The sequence below is a fragment of the Microtus oregoni genome, unplaced genomic scaffold (genome assembly GCF_018167655.1).
Source record: "Microtus oregoni isolate MIOR12 unplaced genomic scaffold, Mior012 000003F_ref0000135, whole genome shotgun sequence".
Classification (NCBI taxonomy): domain Eukaryota; kingdom Metazoa; phylum Chordata; class Mammalia; order Rodentia; family Cricetidae; genus Microtus; species Microtus oregoni.
In genome coordinates this window covers 9,833,603-9,848,815 of record NW_024543062.1, presented here as the reverse complement: position 1 = coordinate 9,848,815, position 15,213 = coordinate 9,833,603, and the positions used below count along the sequence as shown (strand labels likewise).

Here is a 15,213-nt window from a genome sequence, read left to right as displayed (position 1 = left end):
GAATGCCTACAACAGGTGGCCTGGCCTAAAAGCACCGAAGTGGCAGGTGCTGACTGTGGAGCTTCCTCTCCATTAGGGGCTGCCGGTGACGGCAAATGAAGGCAGGAACCACGCCACGCTGTCTTACAGCCTCCCCAAACAAAACACCTTGGAAAAAGCTGCCACACAGACCACTGAGCAAACAGGAATGGGCCCCAGGTGACAGAGGCAGCCTGGAGCTGCTGAAGCTGCCCCAGAACAGCAGTGGCCGGCTGCCCCCGATGACCTAGCCAGGTGGGCTCTTAGCAACCTCTCAGGCCCCTTGAGATCATCTATTTACCTTCCCTGGGAAAGTGCCTTGCCATGATCATCCGCAGCCAGCCCACTGCACTTAAGCACATGACGCCGTTCCCTAGATGCTCAGGCCATTAGAACCCAAAGCACAGCAAGCTGTTCGCTCTCTGCTTGCTGGCCAGGACCTATAGCCATCAAGGACCTTGGGAGCAGCAGTGGCTCTGAGACTCCAGTGCCCCCTGGCATGTGTCTCTCAGGTCTCTAAAATGACTCCATAAGTCTGTCCCCAGTCATGTGGGGAGTTTTGGTCTCTGGGTCTCACGGAGCCCAAGCTGGCCTCACACTCCCTGTGTATCTGAGGATAAGTTTGAACTTAGGATCCTCATACTTTCACCTCTTGCTCCCAGGTCCTGGGATTACAGGTGTGCTCCACCATATTTGGTTTATGTGCTGCTACGGCTCATTGAACCTAGGGCTGCTTTCATGCTAAGCAAGTCTTGTTTTTTCTTCAGAGAGAGAGAAAGAGAGAGAGAGAGAGAGAGAGAGAGAGAGAATACCTCACTAGATAGTCCAGGCTGACTTGATTCTCCTGCCTCGGCCTTCCAAGTGGCTTCACCTATGACTTGTATGTGTGACTTCATAGGCTCCCCCTCTGGTCTCACAGCTCACTGTGCACGCCACCCTGTGCTATGGCTGGATCTCAGGTATGCCTTGAAGGCCCGTGTGCTGAAAGCTGGATCTCCAGCTCGGTGCTACTGGGAAATGGCAGAAATCTATAGGGGTGGAGCCTACTGAGATTAGGGATTGGAGAGGCCGTAACTGTCCATTGCTGAGATGAAACACCACGGCCACAGCAACTTGGGAAGGACAGGGTTCATCTGGCCATGCCCCATGTCATAGTCCATCATCAAGGGAAATCAGGGCAGGAACCTGGAGGCAGGAAGTGAGGCAGAAGCTGTGGAGGATGCTGCTTACATGGCTTGCTCAGCCTGCTTTCTTATGCCCCCGGGACCACACGCCCACGTGGCATCACCTACCGTGGGCTAGGCCCTTCCACATCAATCACTAATTTAAAAAATGCCCTACAGGCTTGCCTATACCATGTTATGGAAGTATTTTCTCAGCTGAGTTTCCTTCCTCTCAGATGACTCTGGCTGTCGTCAAGCTCAACAACAACCAAAAAAAAAAAAAAAAAAGAAAGAAAGAAAAGGAAAAGTAGCCAGCATCGGGAGCATGCCTTTGAAGGTAATAATAGAACCCCAACTCCTTTCAGTACCTCTGACTCCAGCCTCCATAAGGTAAGCAGCTTTAAGGTCACATGTCCCCTGCTATGTTGCACTGCCCTGCCAATGGGTCAAAGCAACTGACCCCAGCAAAAGCTTCTAAAACCAGGAACCAAATTAAACATTGTCTCTTAAGTGGATGACCCCAAGCATTTTGTTACAAGAATGAAAAACTAACGAATCTGTCAAGTCCTCCCCTGCATCTAATCAAAACGTGACAAAAGACAATGGAGTTGCCTGGCATGACCCCTTGGGGCTCACCAAATGTACAAGAAGGTGGACAACAGGGTGCTACCAACAGAGTGGTCACTAGGGCAGACAGGCTCATCCCTTCAACAGGAAAGCATATCAGGAAGCCCACGGCCAGCAGGATGCCATCTGGCTGACTAAGTGCAAGAGGGTGCATGCTGAGAATGGAGTTATCAGGTTCCAGCAGCCTAGACATGGACTCTTCCCCAGCAGCTATGCTTTCCCAAGTTGCCTCAGCAGGTAACCAGCTGTGATGATGACTACAGACCGTGAACATGACAAGATCTAGAGTCCTCTAGGAGACAAACTCCTTGGCTTGGCTTGGGGAAGTTCTAGATTGGTTAGCTGAGGTGGGAAGACCCATGCTGAATGAGGATGACCCTACTCTATCTGCCGGGGTCCTGGGCTGAAGAAAGAAGAGAAGGGGAGCTGAGCACCAGCGTCATCTCTCTGTGCTTCCTGACTGTGGATGCCATGTGACCAGCCGCCTCACACTCCTGCTGCCATGTCCGCCGCCATGATGGACCAGACCCTCAAACTGAGACCCAAAAGAAAGCCCTCCTCCCTTAAGCTGCTTTTGTCAAAGCAACAAGAGAAGAAACTAACCCATCCACACTCAGGTGACAGGCCTGGGAAGCGCTTGCTGTTCCAACACCCAACTGTTTCCACTGTTTTCCAAGGCCACACTCAAAAAGAAAAGAGGATGAGTGGGGGAGGAGAGGCGGCTGTGAAGGGGGTGCTGGCTCTCCAGACAAGACCAGCAATAGTCTGCAGGGAGATCTGCATGCACATGTGTGCTTGTATACATAGTTCCTTGAAAGATTGGATTTTGATAATATTCCTAAATTGTGAAAGATTTTTTTCTTTTTTCTTTTTTTGGTTTTTCGAGACAGGGTTTCTCTGTGGTTTTGGCTCCTGTCCTGGAACTAGCTCTTGTAGACCAGGCTGGTCTCGAACCCACAGAGATCCGCCTGCCTCTGCCTCCCGAGTGCTGGGATTAAAGGTGTGCGCCACCACTGGCCCGGCAAGATTTTTTTCTTTAAAGACTGGGTCTTGCACAACTCAGAACGGCCTCAAACTGGCCATGTAGCTAAGGATGACCTTGAACTTCTGATTCTTCTGCTTCTACAAGTGTAGTGCTGGGATTAGGGGTGTGGGTCACCCCACTAAGTTTACATGGTGCTGGGGATGGATCCCAAAGATTAATGCCTGCTATGCAACTACTCTACCAATTGAGCCACATCTCTGGCCCACCTGGGAGCTTCTCACAGGGACTAGACACTGAGTAGGTGCAGCAGGTCCTGGGATGCACTGACTGAACAGAGAAGAAGGCTAAAGACCTGCACACTTGGAGGCTGGTGCTACATCCAGCCCCGCCCATCACCTCCTCACAAGCCTCCCTGGCGTCCATCCTAGATGGCAACACACAATAGGTCCTGGACTCTCTTTTGAGAGCCAAAATAGGTTTGGCTTCTCTTGGCATGCCCTCCACAACCCACCCCTGCATGGTCTTACCCTCCACCCTCCACCCCCCACCCCACCCCCGCCGCATGGTCTTACCCTCCATGGGAAATACTGGTCTTCAAGGCGTCCGATTCCCAAGCACCCTCGGATATTCTTGCCCCACACAAACAGTTCCCCCTTATCTGCAAAGAAAGGAAGACAGGGGCTTGGCTGAGCTACAGAAGGGGCAGATCATCAAGAGGACGGCCTTACAAGAGTCAGGGACAAACAGAACTTACTGCTCAACTTAGCCTCTGAACTGAATCTCAGAGAAAAGCACCTTAGAGAATGTTCTATCCATAAACCAGGCCCCAGGCCAGGCCTTCTGCCAGCCAGCCTAGGGAGACAAGTCTGTGTGTGAAGCAAACCCCAAGGCTCCCATGCACAGCCCTCTCTGCTCATCTTGACGGCCTGCTGCCACCCATAGCTCTGCCCTCTCTGACTGACAGTGAGGCAAGACAACCAGCTCTGAGTTTCAGGGTGTAGGTGTGTTCTGTGAGGAGCTGTAGAGCAACTAGGTTCCTAACTGTGTCAGGGCTATGCCTGTGTGCTGGGCACTGGGGATAGAACAGTAACTGAAGAAACGTGTTTCCTGTCCTCATGGACTTCACCTAGTAGAAGAGCCAAAATGAACAAATGAACAAACTAATAAATACAATGGTTACACCTTGAAGAGAGTGCATTACTGCTAAGCATGTCCCTCACTGGCAAAGTCTAGGCAGTCATTCTACTACTGAACCATGTCCCCAGCCCATCACTGGGGGATCCTAGGCAGGGGCTCTCCCACTGAGCCACACCCCAGCCCCTCACTGGGGGATTCTAGGCAGGGGCTCTACCACTGAGCCACACCCAACCCCTCACTGGGGGATTCTAGGTAGGGGCTCTACCACTGAGCCACACCCCAGCCCCTCACTGGGGGGTTCTAGGCAGGAGCTCTACTGGTGAGTCACATCTCAAATCACAAAAGACTTCAGTTTTAGAGAGCAGCTTATTACAAAGTCACAGTGGGAGCCTCAGAGTGAAAAGGCGTCGTGCCGTTTAACTTAGGCATGGAGGTCAGTTACAAGGCGGACTAAAAGTACCAGAAAAAGCAAATTTAGGCTCTGGTAAGAAGAAAAAAAGGAAAAGTTAAGCTTTTCTCTTAAGATGTTTGATGGGCAAGGAAGCAGCAAATCCCTGGGAATCACTAGAGTGACATGCTCACGGTAACTGCTGTCTAGGACTGCAGAGCAGCTGCCTGAGCTGAGGTGTGGTGGCAGAACATGAGGAAGACCACGGTCTGTCTAGACGCCTGTGGAGCTACTTGCTATTTCATAGCTCTACAGCCTGTCCAGGCAGTCTCCAGCCAGACGCCTCTGTGGGCACCCCTCCCCAGCACCGTGGAGGCTCTGAGCTTTACCACCCTGCATACTCATTTCCGCATCACTCACCCACACATGGCCCAAAGCTCCCTGGCTTTCACTAGCATTCTACCAATCCCTTCTCCCTACCTACCCCCAACAGGCTCCTCCTAAGAGATCACACTACAGCAGATGCCTGACCACAAAACAAGGAATCCAAACCAAAACACCAGCATGAAAGGAAGGTATGTGTCCTACAACACAGACTAGACTACCTCGACATGGCCTCCCTCTTTACTTATCCCATGAAGACATCAATCTATTGGATGGATAGATGGATGGACAGACGGACAGAGGATGGATGAGGAAGGGAGGGAAGGCTAGAGGACAGAAATGAACAGCTATAGAGACAGCAGAATGGAGGAAAGAACAGACAGAAACACTGGTGGACAAATGGTTGGCTATAAATGGATGCAGGTTGATGACAGAAGCTGAGCGCTGTCCCAGTTTGAGAAGGAACAGATTTTGCCCTGTCTGCCCAGTAGGGTAACTTACTGGTAAGTGCGGCAAAATGGCTAAGACCACACCGGATCTGGGAAACCTGGACATCGGGGTTGAACTCCGTCAAGCCAAAGAGCGTAGGTGGAATCATTTCTGGAAGAGCCGTTTCCAAGAGGTTTGGTCCTTTCCCAAGAATTCCGTAGCCCCAGACGAAGATATGTCCTTCTTCTATGTTACAACAAAAACAGTGGTTGTGAGTGGTACAGCCCTCCTGGACATGAACACTATAGGGACTGGCGAGGGGCTCAGTTGGTAGAGTGCATGCCTAGGAAGCATAGAGCCCTGGGTTCTGTCCCTAGAAACCAGGCATGGCAGAGCATGCCTATAATCCCCGAACTCAGGAGGTGGAGGCAGGAGGATCACCTTGGAATATGTGAGTGAGACACACTGTGCTAGCAGGTTGAAAATGACTCTCTGCCCTGATTAAATACTTGTCTATGGAGTCTGGCTAGGGAGGAAGCCAAACTCAGCAGAAACAACCAACTTCTTGAGAGTAATGGGGGGAGGGTATCCATAAAACCCACAGGCATACAAAATTTGACATTTTCCCCACCAACAACTCCAATTTCATACTGATTGGAGCCATACCAGATACAAGCCATTCTGGCCAGATTCTTAAAACTCTTAGAAATGAGCTGGGTGGTGACACACACCTTTAATTCCAGTACTTGGGAGACAGAGCCAGACAAATTTCTGAGTTCGAGGCCAGCCTGGTCTACATAATTCCAGGACAGCCAGAGCCACAGAGAAAACTCTGTCTCAAACAAAACACACACACACAAATACACAAACACACACAACTTTAGAAATGCTTTTTGGGGGCTGGAGAGATGGCTCAGTGGTTAAGAGTATTGCCTCCTCTTCCAAAGGTACTGAGTTCAATTCCCAGCAACCACATGGTGGCTCACAACCATCTATAATGGGGTCTGGTGCCCTCTTCTGGCCTGCAGGCATACACACAGACAGAATATTGTATACATAATAAATAAATCTTTAAAAGAAAAAAATGCTTTTTAACTTGCTTTCGGGGGAGTAGAAATTTTGAGTTTTGCTATGGGATTGTTTGTCTTTATTTTTTTAGATTTAGATTTATTTTATGTGTATGAGTCTTTTATTTATTTATTTGTTTGTTTGTTTGTTTGTTTATTTATTTAGGCTTCTCGAGACAGGGTTTCTCTGTAGCTTTGGAGCCTGGAAATAGCTCTTGTAGACCAGGCTGGCCTCAAACTCACAGAGATCCGCCTGCCTCTGCCTCCCAAGTGCTGGGATTAAAGGTGTGCGGCATCACTGCCCAGCTGTGTATGAGTCTTTTGATCAAATGTGTATCTGTGTACAACATGAGTGCCTGATGTTTTGAGGTCAAAACAGGGTATCAAATTCCCTGGAGTAGAATCATGGATGGTTGTGAACTGCCATGTGGGTGCTGGGAATCAAACCTGGGTCTTCTGCAAAAACAAGTGCTCTTAACCACTGACACATCTCTCCAGCTCCAGATATTTAAAGATACAGTCTTGCGCCGGGCGATGGTGGCGCACGCCTTTAATCCCAGCACTCGGGAGGCAGAGGCAGGTGGATCTCTGTGAGTTCGAGACCAGCCTGGTCTATAGAGCTAGTTCCAGGACAGGCTCCAAAGCCACAGAGAAACCCTGCCTCGAAAAACCAAAAAAAAAAAAAAAAAAAAAAAAAAGATACAGTCTTGCTATATAGTCCAGGCTAGCCTGGAATTTATAATCCTCCACCTCAGCCTCCTGAGTATTGGGAATCAGAGACCTATACCACAATGTCCAGTTTTTTTTTTCTTCCCTTTCCCTGTCTTTCCCTTCTTCTCATCACTCTTCCCCCATACCTCCCTTCTTTCTTTTTGGTACAGTGCTAGGACAGTATCTGGCTCTCGTGCATAAGAGCTTTACCACTGAACTCTGCGGCCCTGGCTGTAACAAGTGCAGTACTGCTGCTCAGGGTAGAGCACAGTGACAAAGCAGGTTTCTCATGCACAAGACCCTAGGCAAGTGGCTCAGTGGTGGAGCACCTGCCTAGAATCCCCCAGTGAGGGGCTGGGGTGTGGTTCAGTGGTAGAGCCCCTGCCTAGAATCCCCCAGTGAGGGGTGTGGTGTGGTTCAGTGGTAGAGCCCCTGCCTAGAATCCCCCAGTGAGGGGCTGGGGTGTGGCTCAGTGGTAGAGCACCTACCTAGAATCCCCCAGTGAGGGGTGGGGTGGGGTTCAGTGGTAGAGCCCCTGCTTAGAATCCCCCTAGCATGCACAGGGGCCTGTGTCTGATCCCCAGCTCCAAGATCCAAATGTTTGCTATAAAATGACAAAGCCCCATGGTTGTCTATACATCTATATCATGAGCTACTAACCTGTTGGGAATCTCACCCCTACCCCGTAATCACTGAATGACTGCAACTAGATGCTCCCATAGCCACACTCCCCTCTTCAGGATGCATCTACAGTCTAGGAATCTGAAGCACACAAACTGTCCCGTTCCCCCTCTGATCTGTCCAGTGCTTCTCAAAGAGATGCAAGAAGTGGCTCTCACCATTCAATACAGCACAACCCGTGCCACCACAAGCCACCTGCTTCGCCTTGCCTACTTCAGAAAAAGGCAGGCACCGAGGGACATTAACCTGCACCGAAGAAAAGGGTGGGCATGGTTAGGAAAACAAAGGAGCCAGAAGTAGTAAGAACCCTTGGCTAAAGTCCCAGCTCACTTATTAATGCCAAAGATTTCCCCAGTATGTCTCACTTACTAAGCTTCCTAACCAAGGGCTCAGGACACAGAAGGGTCCTGGGAGGCCCAGTTCCCACTCTTCTGGAAGGCAGATGTCAGACTCTGCCCCTCGTTACATCTGTGCTAGACCAAAGTGTGGAAGGGATTTCCCAGAGTCTCTAAGAGGCTGATCTGACATGGGGGAGGGGAGAGGCATCACTTTTCCTTAGCTCTGAAGGGTATGTAGGGTATGCAAGGGGAGAAGGGAGCATCCTCCAAAGGGACGAGATGTACCAAGGGAACAGGACAAGGACAGCCCCCTCTAAGAGATCAGGACTGGTAGCATATGCCTTTAATCACAACACAGGAGGCAGAAGCAGGTGGATCTCTATGAGTTTGAGGTCCTAGTCTACATAGAGAGTCCCAAACCAGCCAGAGTTATGAATCAAAACCACGTCTTAAAAAAAAAAAGGAAAGATAAGATAAGCATGGTGTCACACACCCCTAAGCCCTACCCTCAGGATGCAGAAGCAGGAAAATTTCTGAGTTCAAGGACAACCTGGTCTACAGAGCAAGTTCCAGGACAGGCTCCAAAGCTATAAAGAGAAAACCCTATAACAAAAAACCTAAATAAATAAATAGAGTTGGTGAGATAGTTCAGCAAATAAACCCGTTTGCTGACAAGCTTGACTACCTGAGTTCAATCCCAGGAACCAACATGATACAAGGAGAGAACTAGTTCTTACAAGCTGTCCTCTGACCACACACATGCCATGCACACATAGACATACATGCTCCAAACAAACAAGTGTAAAAACATTAAAATAAGCCGGGTGTGACGGTATACACCTTTGATCCCAGCATTCAGAAGGCAGAAGCAGGCAGACTCTATTAACTCAGGTCCAGGCTGGTCTACACACCAAGTTCCAGAACAGCCAGGGCTAAAAAGAGAAAGATCTTGTCTCAAAGCAAAACAACGGCAAAACTAAATCAAAATTGTATTTGGCCACTATCATAGTGGCTCCCAGGGAGCTGGATCTCCTGCTATCCGCACCCACAGGTGAACCTGGGCTTGGGCTAACTCAGGTGACTTGCTTCTACTGAACAGAATTCCAGAAGTGAGGGACTGTCACTTCAAATGATCCAGCATGGCCAGCAGTTATCAAATGGCCAAGCTCCAGTGAGGCCCCAGGGCATTGGTCCAGCAGAGAGCCTGCATCCTGACAACCGCCAGCAGAGGAAGGGTGGAAGCAGCTCTTTCTTGGTGAAACCCGGTAACAAGCTCAGGCCCAAGAAACCTGCTGCATGTGGCAGGTTCCTGACCCACCGTTACACACAAAATGTGAAGTGTTGGGAGTGCGACTCAGTGGAACAGCACCTGCCTCGTGCACTCAAGGTCCTGGGTGCCATTCCCAGAACCACAAAAACAAAACAAAAGGCCTGGGCAGAGAAACAGACGAGAGATGTTAGCCATTAGCAGTGTGAGTTATGGGGTTGATGAAGATGCTTTGGGAGTTTGACAGTAGTAAAAACCTTTGGGAGAAGGCTATAAGCTTTTTGTTTAAATTTATGGTTTCTTTTCTTGTTTGTATCGTTTTTATTTGTTTTCAATTTTATATGCATTGGTGTTTTGCCTTCATATAGTCTGTGTAAGGGAGTCAGATTCCCTGGAACAGTTCCAGATACTGTGAGCGGCCATATGGATGCTAGGAATTGAACCCAGGTCTTCTGGAAGAGTGTTCTAACTACTGAGTCATCTCTCCAGCCCCATGTTTGTATGGTTTTTGAGACCAGGTTTCTTTGTGTAGCCTTGGCTGTCCTAAACTCACTCTGTTGACCAGGCTGGCCTCCCGAGTGCTGGGATTAAAGGAGTACACTACCACTGCCATTTATTCTATGTATCTATTACCGACGTGTATATACACACGCACATGCACACAGGACACAGAGCACACTGAAAGGCAGAGGACAACTTGTGAGAGTCAGATCTCTGTTTTCACCAGAGATCAAACTCAGGTCGTTAGGTTTGGTGGCAAGCCCCTCTATCTGCTGAGCTATGTCACCAGCCTGCAACCTTTGTGAATGAATCAAAACCTACTAAACTGAATCAATAAAAATATTTGTTGGAAGAAAAAAAATTAATAAATTGCACACACTTCATATTGGTGAATAACAATTTGTAAATTATACTTTCATTATTAAGAACTGGCCATTAGGATGCCAAGCACAATAGTACACACCTTAAATCCCAGCAATTGGGAGGCAGAGGAAGACTGATCCCTGAGTTCAGCTAGCCTGGTCTACAATGAGAATTCTAGAATAGCCAGGGCTACACTGAGAAACCCTGTCTCAAAAAACAAACAAACAAACAAACAAATAAATAAATAAATATGAAAGAAAGAAAGAAACAAAGGAAAAAAATTAGATGCCAAGAACTAGCCACAAACAAGTAATGTCAGTAAAGAATAGAAAGGTATTAGTTAAGGACTGGGGAGACAGCTCAATCAGGAAGATGCTTGCTATAAGGACCTAAACTCTGCCGGGCGGTGGTGGCGCACGCCTTTAATCCCAGCACTCGGGAGGCAGAGGCAGGCGGATCTCTGTGAGTTCGAGACCAGCCTGGTCTACAAGAGCTAGTTCCAGGACAGGCTCCAAAACCACAGAGAAACCCTGTCTCGAAAAACCAAAAAAAAAAAAAAACCAAAAAAAAAAAAAAAAAAGGACCTAAGCTCTAACCCATCCCACACAAAAGCTAAGCTGGGTATGAGGGTGTGCTCTTGTAATCCAAGCACAGAGAAGGTGAACACAGATCAGTCCCAGAATCCAGCCAACCTAGACTAATGAATGAGCCCAGGTCTCAGTGAGGGACCCTGTCTCAAAAAATAAGGTGGAGAGCTTCTGGGGTATGACAACTGAGGTTGTCCTTCCTCCTACACACACATATAACACAATGAAGAAAGATGTTAGTTACAAAATTAATCCCTACTTTTTGTTTATGTTCAAAATAGTCCTTTTTTTTTTTTGGGGGGGGATTTTTTGAGACAGGGTTTCTCCATAGTTTTTGGTTCCTGCCCTGGAACTAGGCTGGCCTCGAACTCACAGAGATCCGCCAGCCTCTGCCTCCCGAGTGCTGGGATTAAAGGCGTGTGCCACCACCACCCAGCTAAAATAGTCCTTAATAAACTGTTAAAGCCAGTCGGGCATGGCAGCACATACTTGTACTCCCAGCACTGGGGAGATGGACCATGAGCCAAGGCCAGCCTCAGTGACAGCTTGTATGTTTAGGGTCTGCATGCTCTGGAGCATGTATCTTCCTTTAACTTGTTGAGACAGGATCTCATGTAGCCAGGCTGGCCTCAAACTTACTCTGTAGCCGAGATGACTCGAACTCCTGATCCTCCTGCCTCCAACTCTTGGGTGCTGGAATTACAGATGTGCATCTCCACACCTTGCTTGTTCTGTTGTTTCACTACACAGCCCAAGCTAATTTCCAACTTGTCACCATGCCTGGCTACATATATGCTGCCCTAGGGCAGAGACACTGTATGACACTGTGGGCACATCCATACACTGTCTCGTATGCCTTTTAGAAATAGGTGGGGGAAGCTAGGCAGTAGTGGCGCACACCTTTAATCCCAGCACTCAGCAGACAGAAGCAGGTGGATCTCTGTGAGTTCAAGGCCAGCCTGGTCTATAGAGTGAGCTCCAGGACAGGATCCTTGGCGACAGAGAGAAAGAGAAATCCTGTCTCGGAAAAGAGAAAAAGAAAAAAAAAAAAAAAAAAAAGAGCCGGGCGGTGGTGGCGCACGCCTTTAATCCCAGCACTCGGGAGGCAGAGGCAGGCGGATCTCTGTGAGTTCAAGGCCAGCCTGGTCTACAGAGGGAGTTCCAGGACAGTCTCCAAAGCTACAGAGAAACCCTGACTCAAAAAACCAAAAAAAAAGGGGCTGGAGAGATGGCTCAGTGGTTAAGAGCATTGCCTGCTCTTCCAAAGGTCCTGAGTTCAATTCCCAGCAACCACATGGTGGCTCACAACCATCTGTAATGGGGTCTGGTGCCCTCTTCTGGCAGGCATCATACACACAGACAGAATATTGTATACATAATAAATAAATATTAAAAAAAAAAAGTTCTAAGGAAGAATCACGACACATTCTTTAAAAAAAAAAAAAGGAAGGAAGGAATAGGAGGAGAGATAAACTTAATGCACTATCTTAGCTGGATGTGGTGGCACTTGCCTGAGATGGCAGCAATAAGTAGGCAGAGGCAAGAACAGTGTTACAAGTTGAGGCCAGCCAGATCTGTGCAGCAAAACAGATACTGGCTGGGGAGATGGCTCAGTGGTCAAAGTGCTTGCCTGCAGGCCTGAGGACTTGAGACTGGATCCCCAGTAGCCTGCCTGTGACTCCAGCCTCTAAAGGCCAACATGGGGGATACCCAGAGCAAGCTGCCCAGCAAGACAAACTATACTCAATCAATATGATAGAAGGATAATCAAGGATGGTTCCCAAGATCAACCACAAGGCCTCCACATGCACATGTGCATGCACGTAAAACATGCACATACAACACAGAAAAAAAAGCACACAAAAATAAAACAACACTGTCTTAACCAGGACCAGCTAGTCGCAGTGGCCTCAGACCTCCTCTTCTTTCGGGGCGCTAAGGAGACAGCAGAGCAGAGACAGTGTGACACCAGGCTACACACCTGAGTGGAGTCTGTGACCGAGGCCAGCTGCAGGTACTCAGAATTTCCCCAGCCAAAGACACCTCCATCCGAGGACACAGCCAAGCAGCAATCACCGTAGGTGGCAACCTGAACAACTGTCACCCCAGCAAGGTCTCCGGCCAGCTTGGTGGGTGTGCTGGTGATGTTGTAGTGACCCAGGCCTACACAGTAGGAAACATGCATTAGCTCACAGATACAGGAGACTTAGGGAAGGACAGGCATATGGGTAGCACTCTGCACCAAAGAGGACAACAACAAAGTCGTATCTGGTCTACTTTAAACACCCTAGGAATGTTTAGGTCTAAATTAAGTGGAAAGACTGAGGACAGGAGGATGGCAAGTTCCAGGACAGTTCCAGGACAGCCTTAGGAACAGATCCTCAACAAATGTGGTGCACACCTTTATGCCCAGCACTCGGGAGGAAGAAGAAGGAGGCCTCTGTGAATTCAAAGCCAGCCTGAGCTACACAGCAAGTTCCAGGATAGACAGGACTCAATAGAAAGGAAGGAAAGAAAGGAGAAAGAGCAAACCCTCAAACAAAATCCCCAAAAGTCAAGTTAGAAAATTTTTGAAGGGGCTGGAGAGATGGCTCAGCGGTTAAGAGCATTGCCTGCTCTTCCAAAGGTCCTGAGTTCAATTCCCAGCAACCACATGGTGGCTCACAACCGTCTGTAATGAGGCCTGGTACCCTCTTCAGGCATGCACGTAGACAGAATATTGGATACATAATAAATAAATAAATATTTAAAGACAAAAAAAACATTTTCAGCCTGGTCTACAGAGCTAGTTCCAGGACAGGCTCCAAAGCCACAGAGAAACCCTGTCTCGAAAAACAAAAAAATAAAATAAAATAAAATAAAAATTTTTTTGAAGATGAACTAGCATTATATAATGAAGCTTTTAGAGTTTGCATAAATAAATAAAATAAGCAATTACAGCCTTTCTTCTATGCACTGTTTTGGGGGGGTTATAGTTCTAGGGATAGAATTACCAGTGAGCTATATCCCAGCCCAGTGAGAAGCAGTTTCTAAGACTCTCTGGACTTGCTAGCAGATCCAGAAGCCAGGCACAGTGGCATGCACCTGTAGGTTTATGTACATGTAGACTCAGCAGGCGAAGGGAAGAGGCCATTTAGGCCAGAAATTAGATGCCACCCAGGCAGCACAAGACCTTATTAGGCAGCTGGCCAAAGCATAGCACTGAACCACAGACTCTTGGGTAAACCAAGATCTCAGAAAAGCAGAAGCCCTGGTACCAGGCCAGGGCCAATGAAATGCCTTTTAGAGGAATGCTCTCTGATGCAGGTCCTGAAGGTTCCCACAAATTGAACTCAATAAAACACGAGTTCATAATCAAGTCACTAAGCCCCTGAGGGGATCGGGTACTACTGGCATGAGTCAGCAGAGGCAACAGACAAGCCTGCTCCTCCAGACTCCAATCGCTAGGATAAATGAGGCCCAGGGCTCTGCTACTGACAACAGTGCCGAGGAACCTCTGGCACCGTCTTGGTTCGTTTCTATGGAAACCAGCAGCAAAAGGAACAGAAAGGACGTAAAAGATGGCAGTCCCCCAGAAGACCCAAATCTAGACCATTAACCCTACAGTCCACAATGACTGCAGAGGCCACAGACCAAGATCTTTCACCTCCCCAAGGGGGCAACAAGCACCTACCTGTCTGTCCATCAGCACCCCATCCACAAGAATAGACTTCCCCTTTGTTTGTGAGGAACAGGCTGTGGTCCTGACCACAGACAACCTGGCAGACACAGAGACACAGTGCTGTTCATGCCTAGGCAACCAAGCCTGTGCAGGGGGGGGGGGGGGGGTGCAGTGGATTCTCCATCAGTTCTTCCCTCCTCCACTCCCACACTGACCTCCCATTTGCCCTCCCCACCTCCACTCTGTAACCTTCCCTGTTGGATGGGCTGTCTCTGCCCACTTCACACTTCTCTGGGAGGCACCATCCACACCCCAGGGCTCTCCTGTGGCTCCACACCACAGAACCGCCTATCTACAGTACAGTAAGATGCCACACTTCTCCTAACACACAGGACAGATGCTGCACCAGAAGCTGTGGTAAGGCAACAGTCGAGATGCCCTAACAAATGGAACCCCCGAAGTTTAGTGACCTACCCAGAGTCACTCAGTAAGTGGAGAAGCAGGGACTCACATTCCCAGGCCTATGAAGCCAGTTCCAGAAGAACTCCACTCTACTGCAACCTTAGCCCTTAATCCTGCTACATCCCCTTCACTTCCACCCTGCATCTACATTCTAGCATCGGTTCTGGCCTGTGGTAAGTCAGTTTCGACTAATCTCTTCATCCAGTGTGCTGTTTTAGGACAACCTGACGCAAGCTAGAGCCATCAGAGAAGAGGAAGCCTCCCGCATAAGACTGGGCTTAACTTGGCATGGTGGAACACACCTTTAATGCCAGCACTCAGGAGGCAGAAGCAGGAGGATCTCTGTGAGTCTGGGGCCAGCCTGGTCTACAGAGTGAGTTACTCGACAGCCAGGAATACACAGGGAACCCCTATCTGAAAAAAACAAAGAATGTGCTGTTAAGC

At 48.7% G+C, this 15,213-nt stretch overlaps 1 protein-coding gene across 1 annotated transcript in view; it reads right to left on the bottom strand.

Annotated features, from left to right (window-relative positions):
* Positions 1-15,213, bottom strand: part of Rcc1l (RCC1 like) — a 32,157-nt gene that overhangs the window by 4,089 nt on the left and 12,855 nt on the right. The window contains exons 6-10 of the mRNA XM_041649216.1: positions 14,320-14,404; positions 12,628-12,809; positions 7,749-7,836; positions 5,204-5,377; positions 3,366-3,451 (exon numbers count right to left, since the gene is read on the bottom strand). Of these exons, the coding sequence (XP_041505150.1) occupies positions 3,366-3,451; positions 5,204-5,377; positions 7,749-7,836; positions 12,628-12,809; positions 14,320-14,404 (615 nt within the window). The remainder of the gene's footprint in view (positions 1-3,365; positions 3,452-5,203; positions 5,378-7,748; positions 7,837-12,627; positions 12,810-14,319; positions 14,405-15,213) is intronic.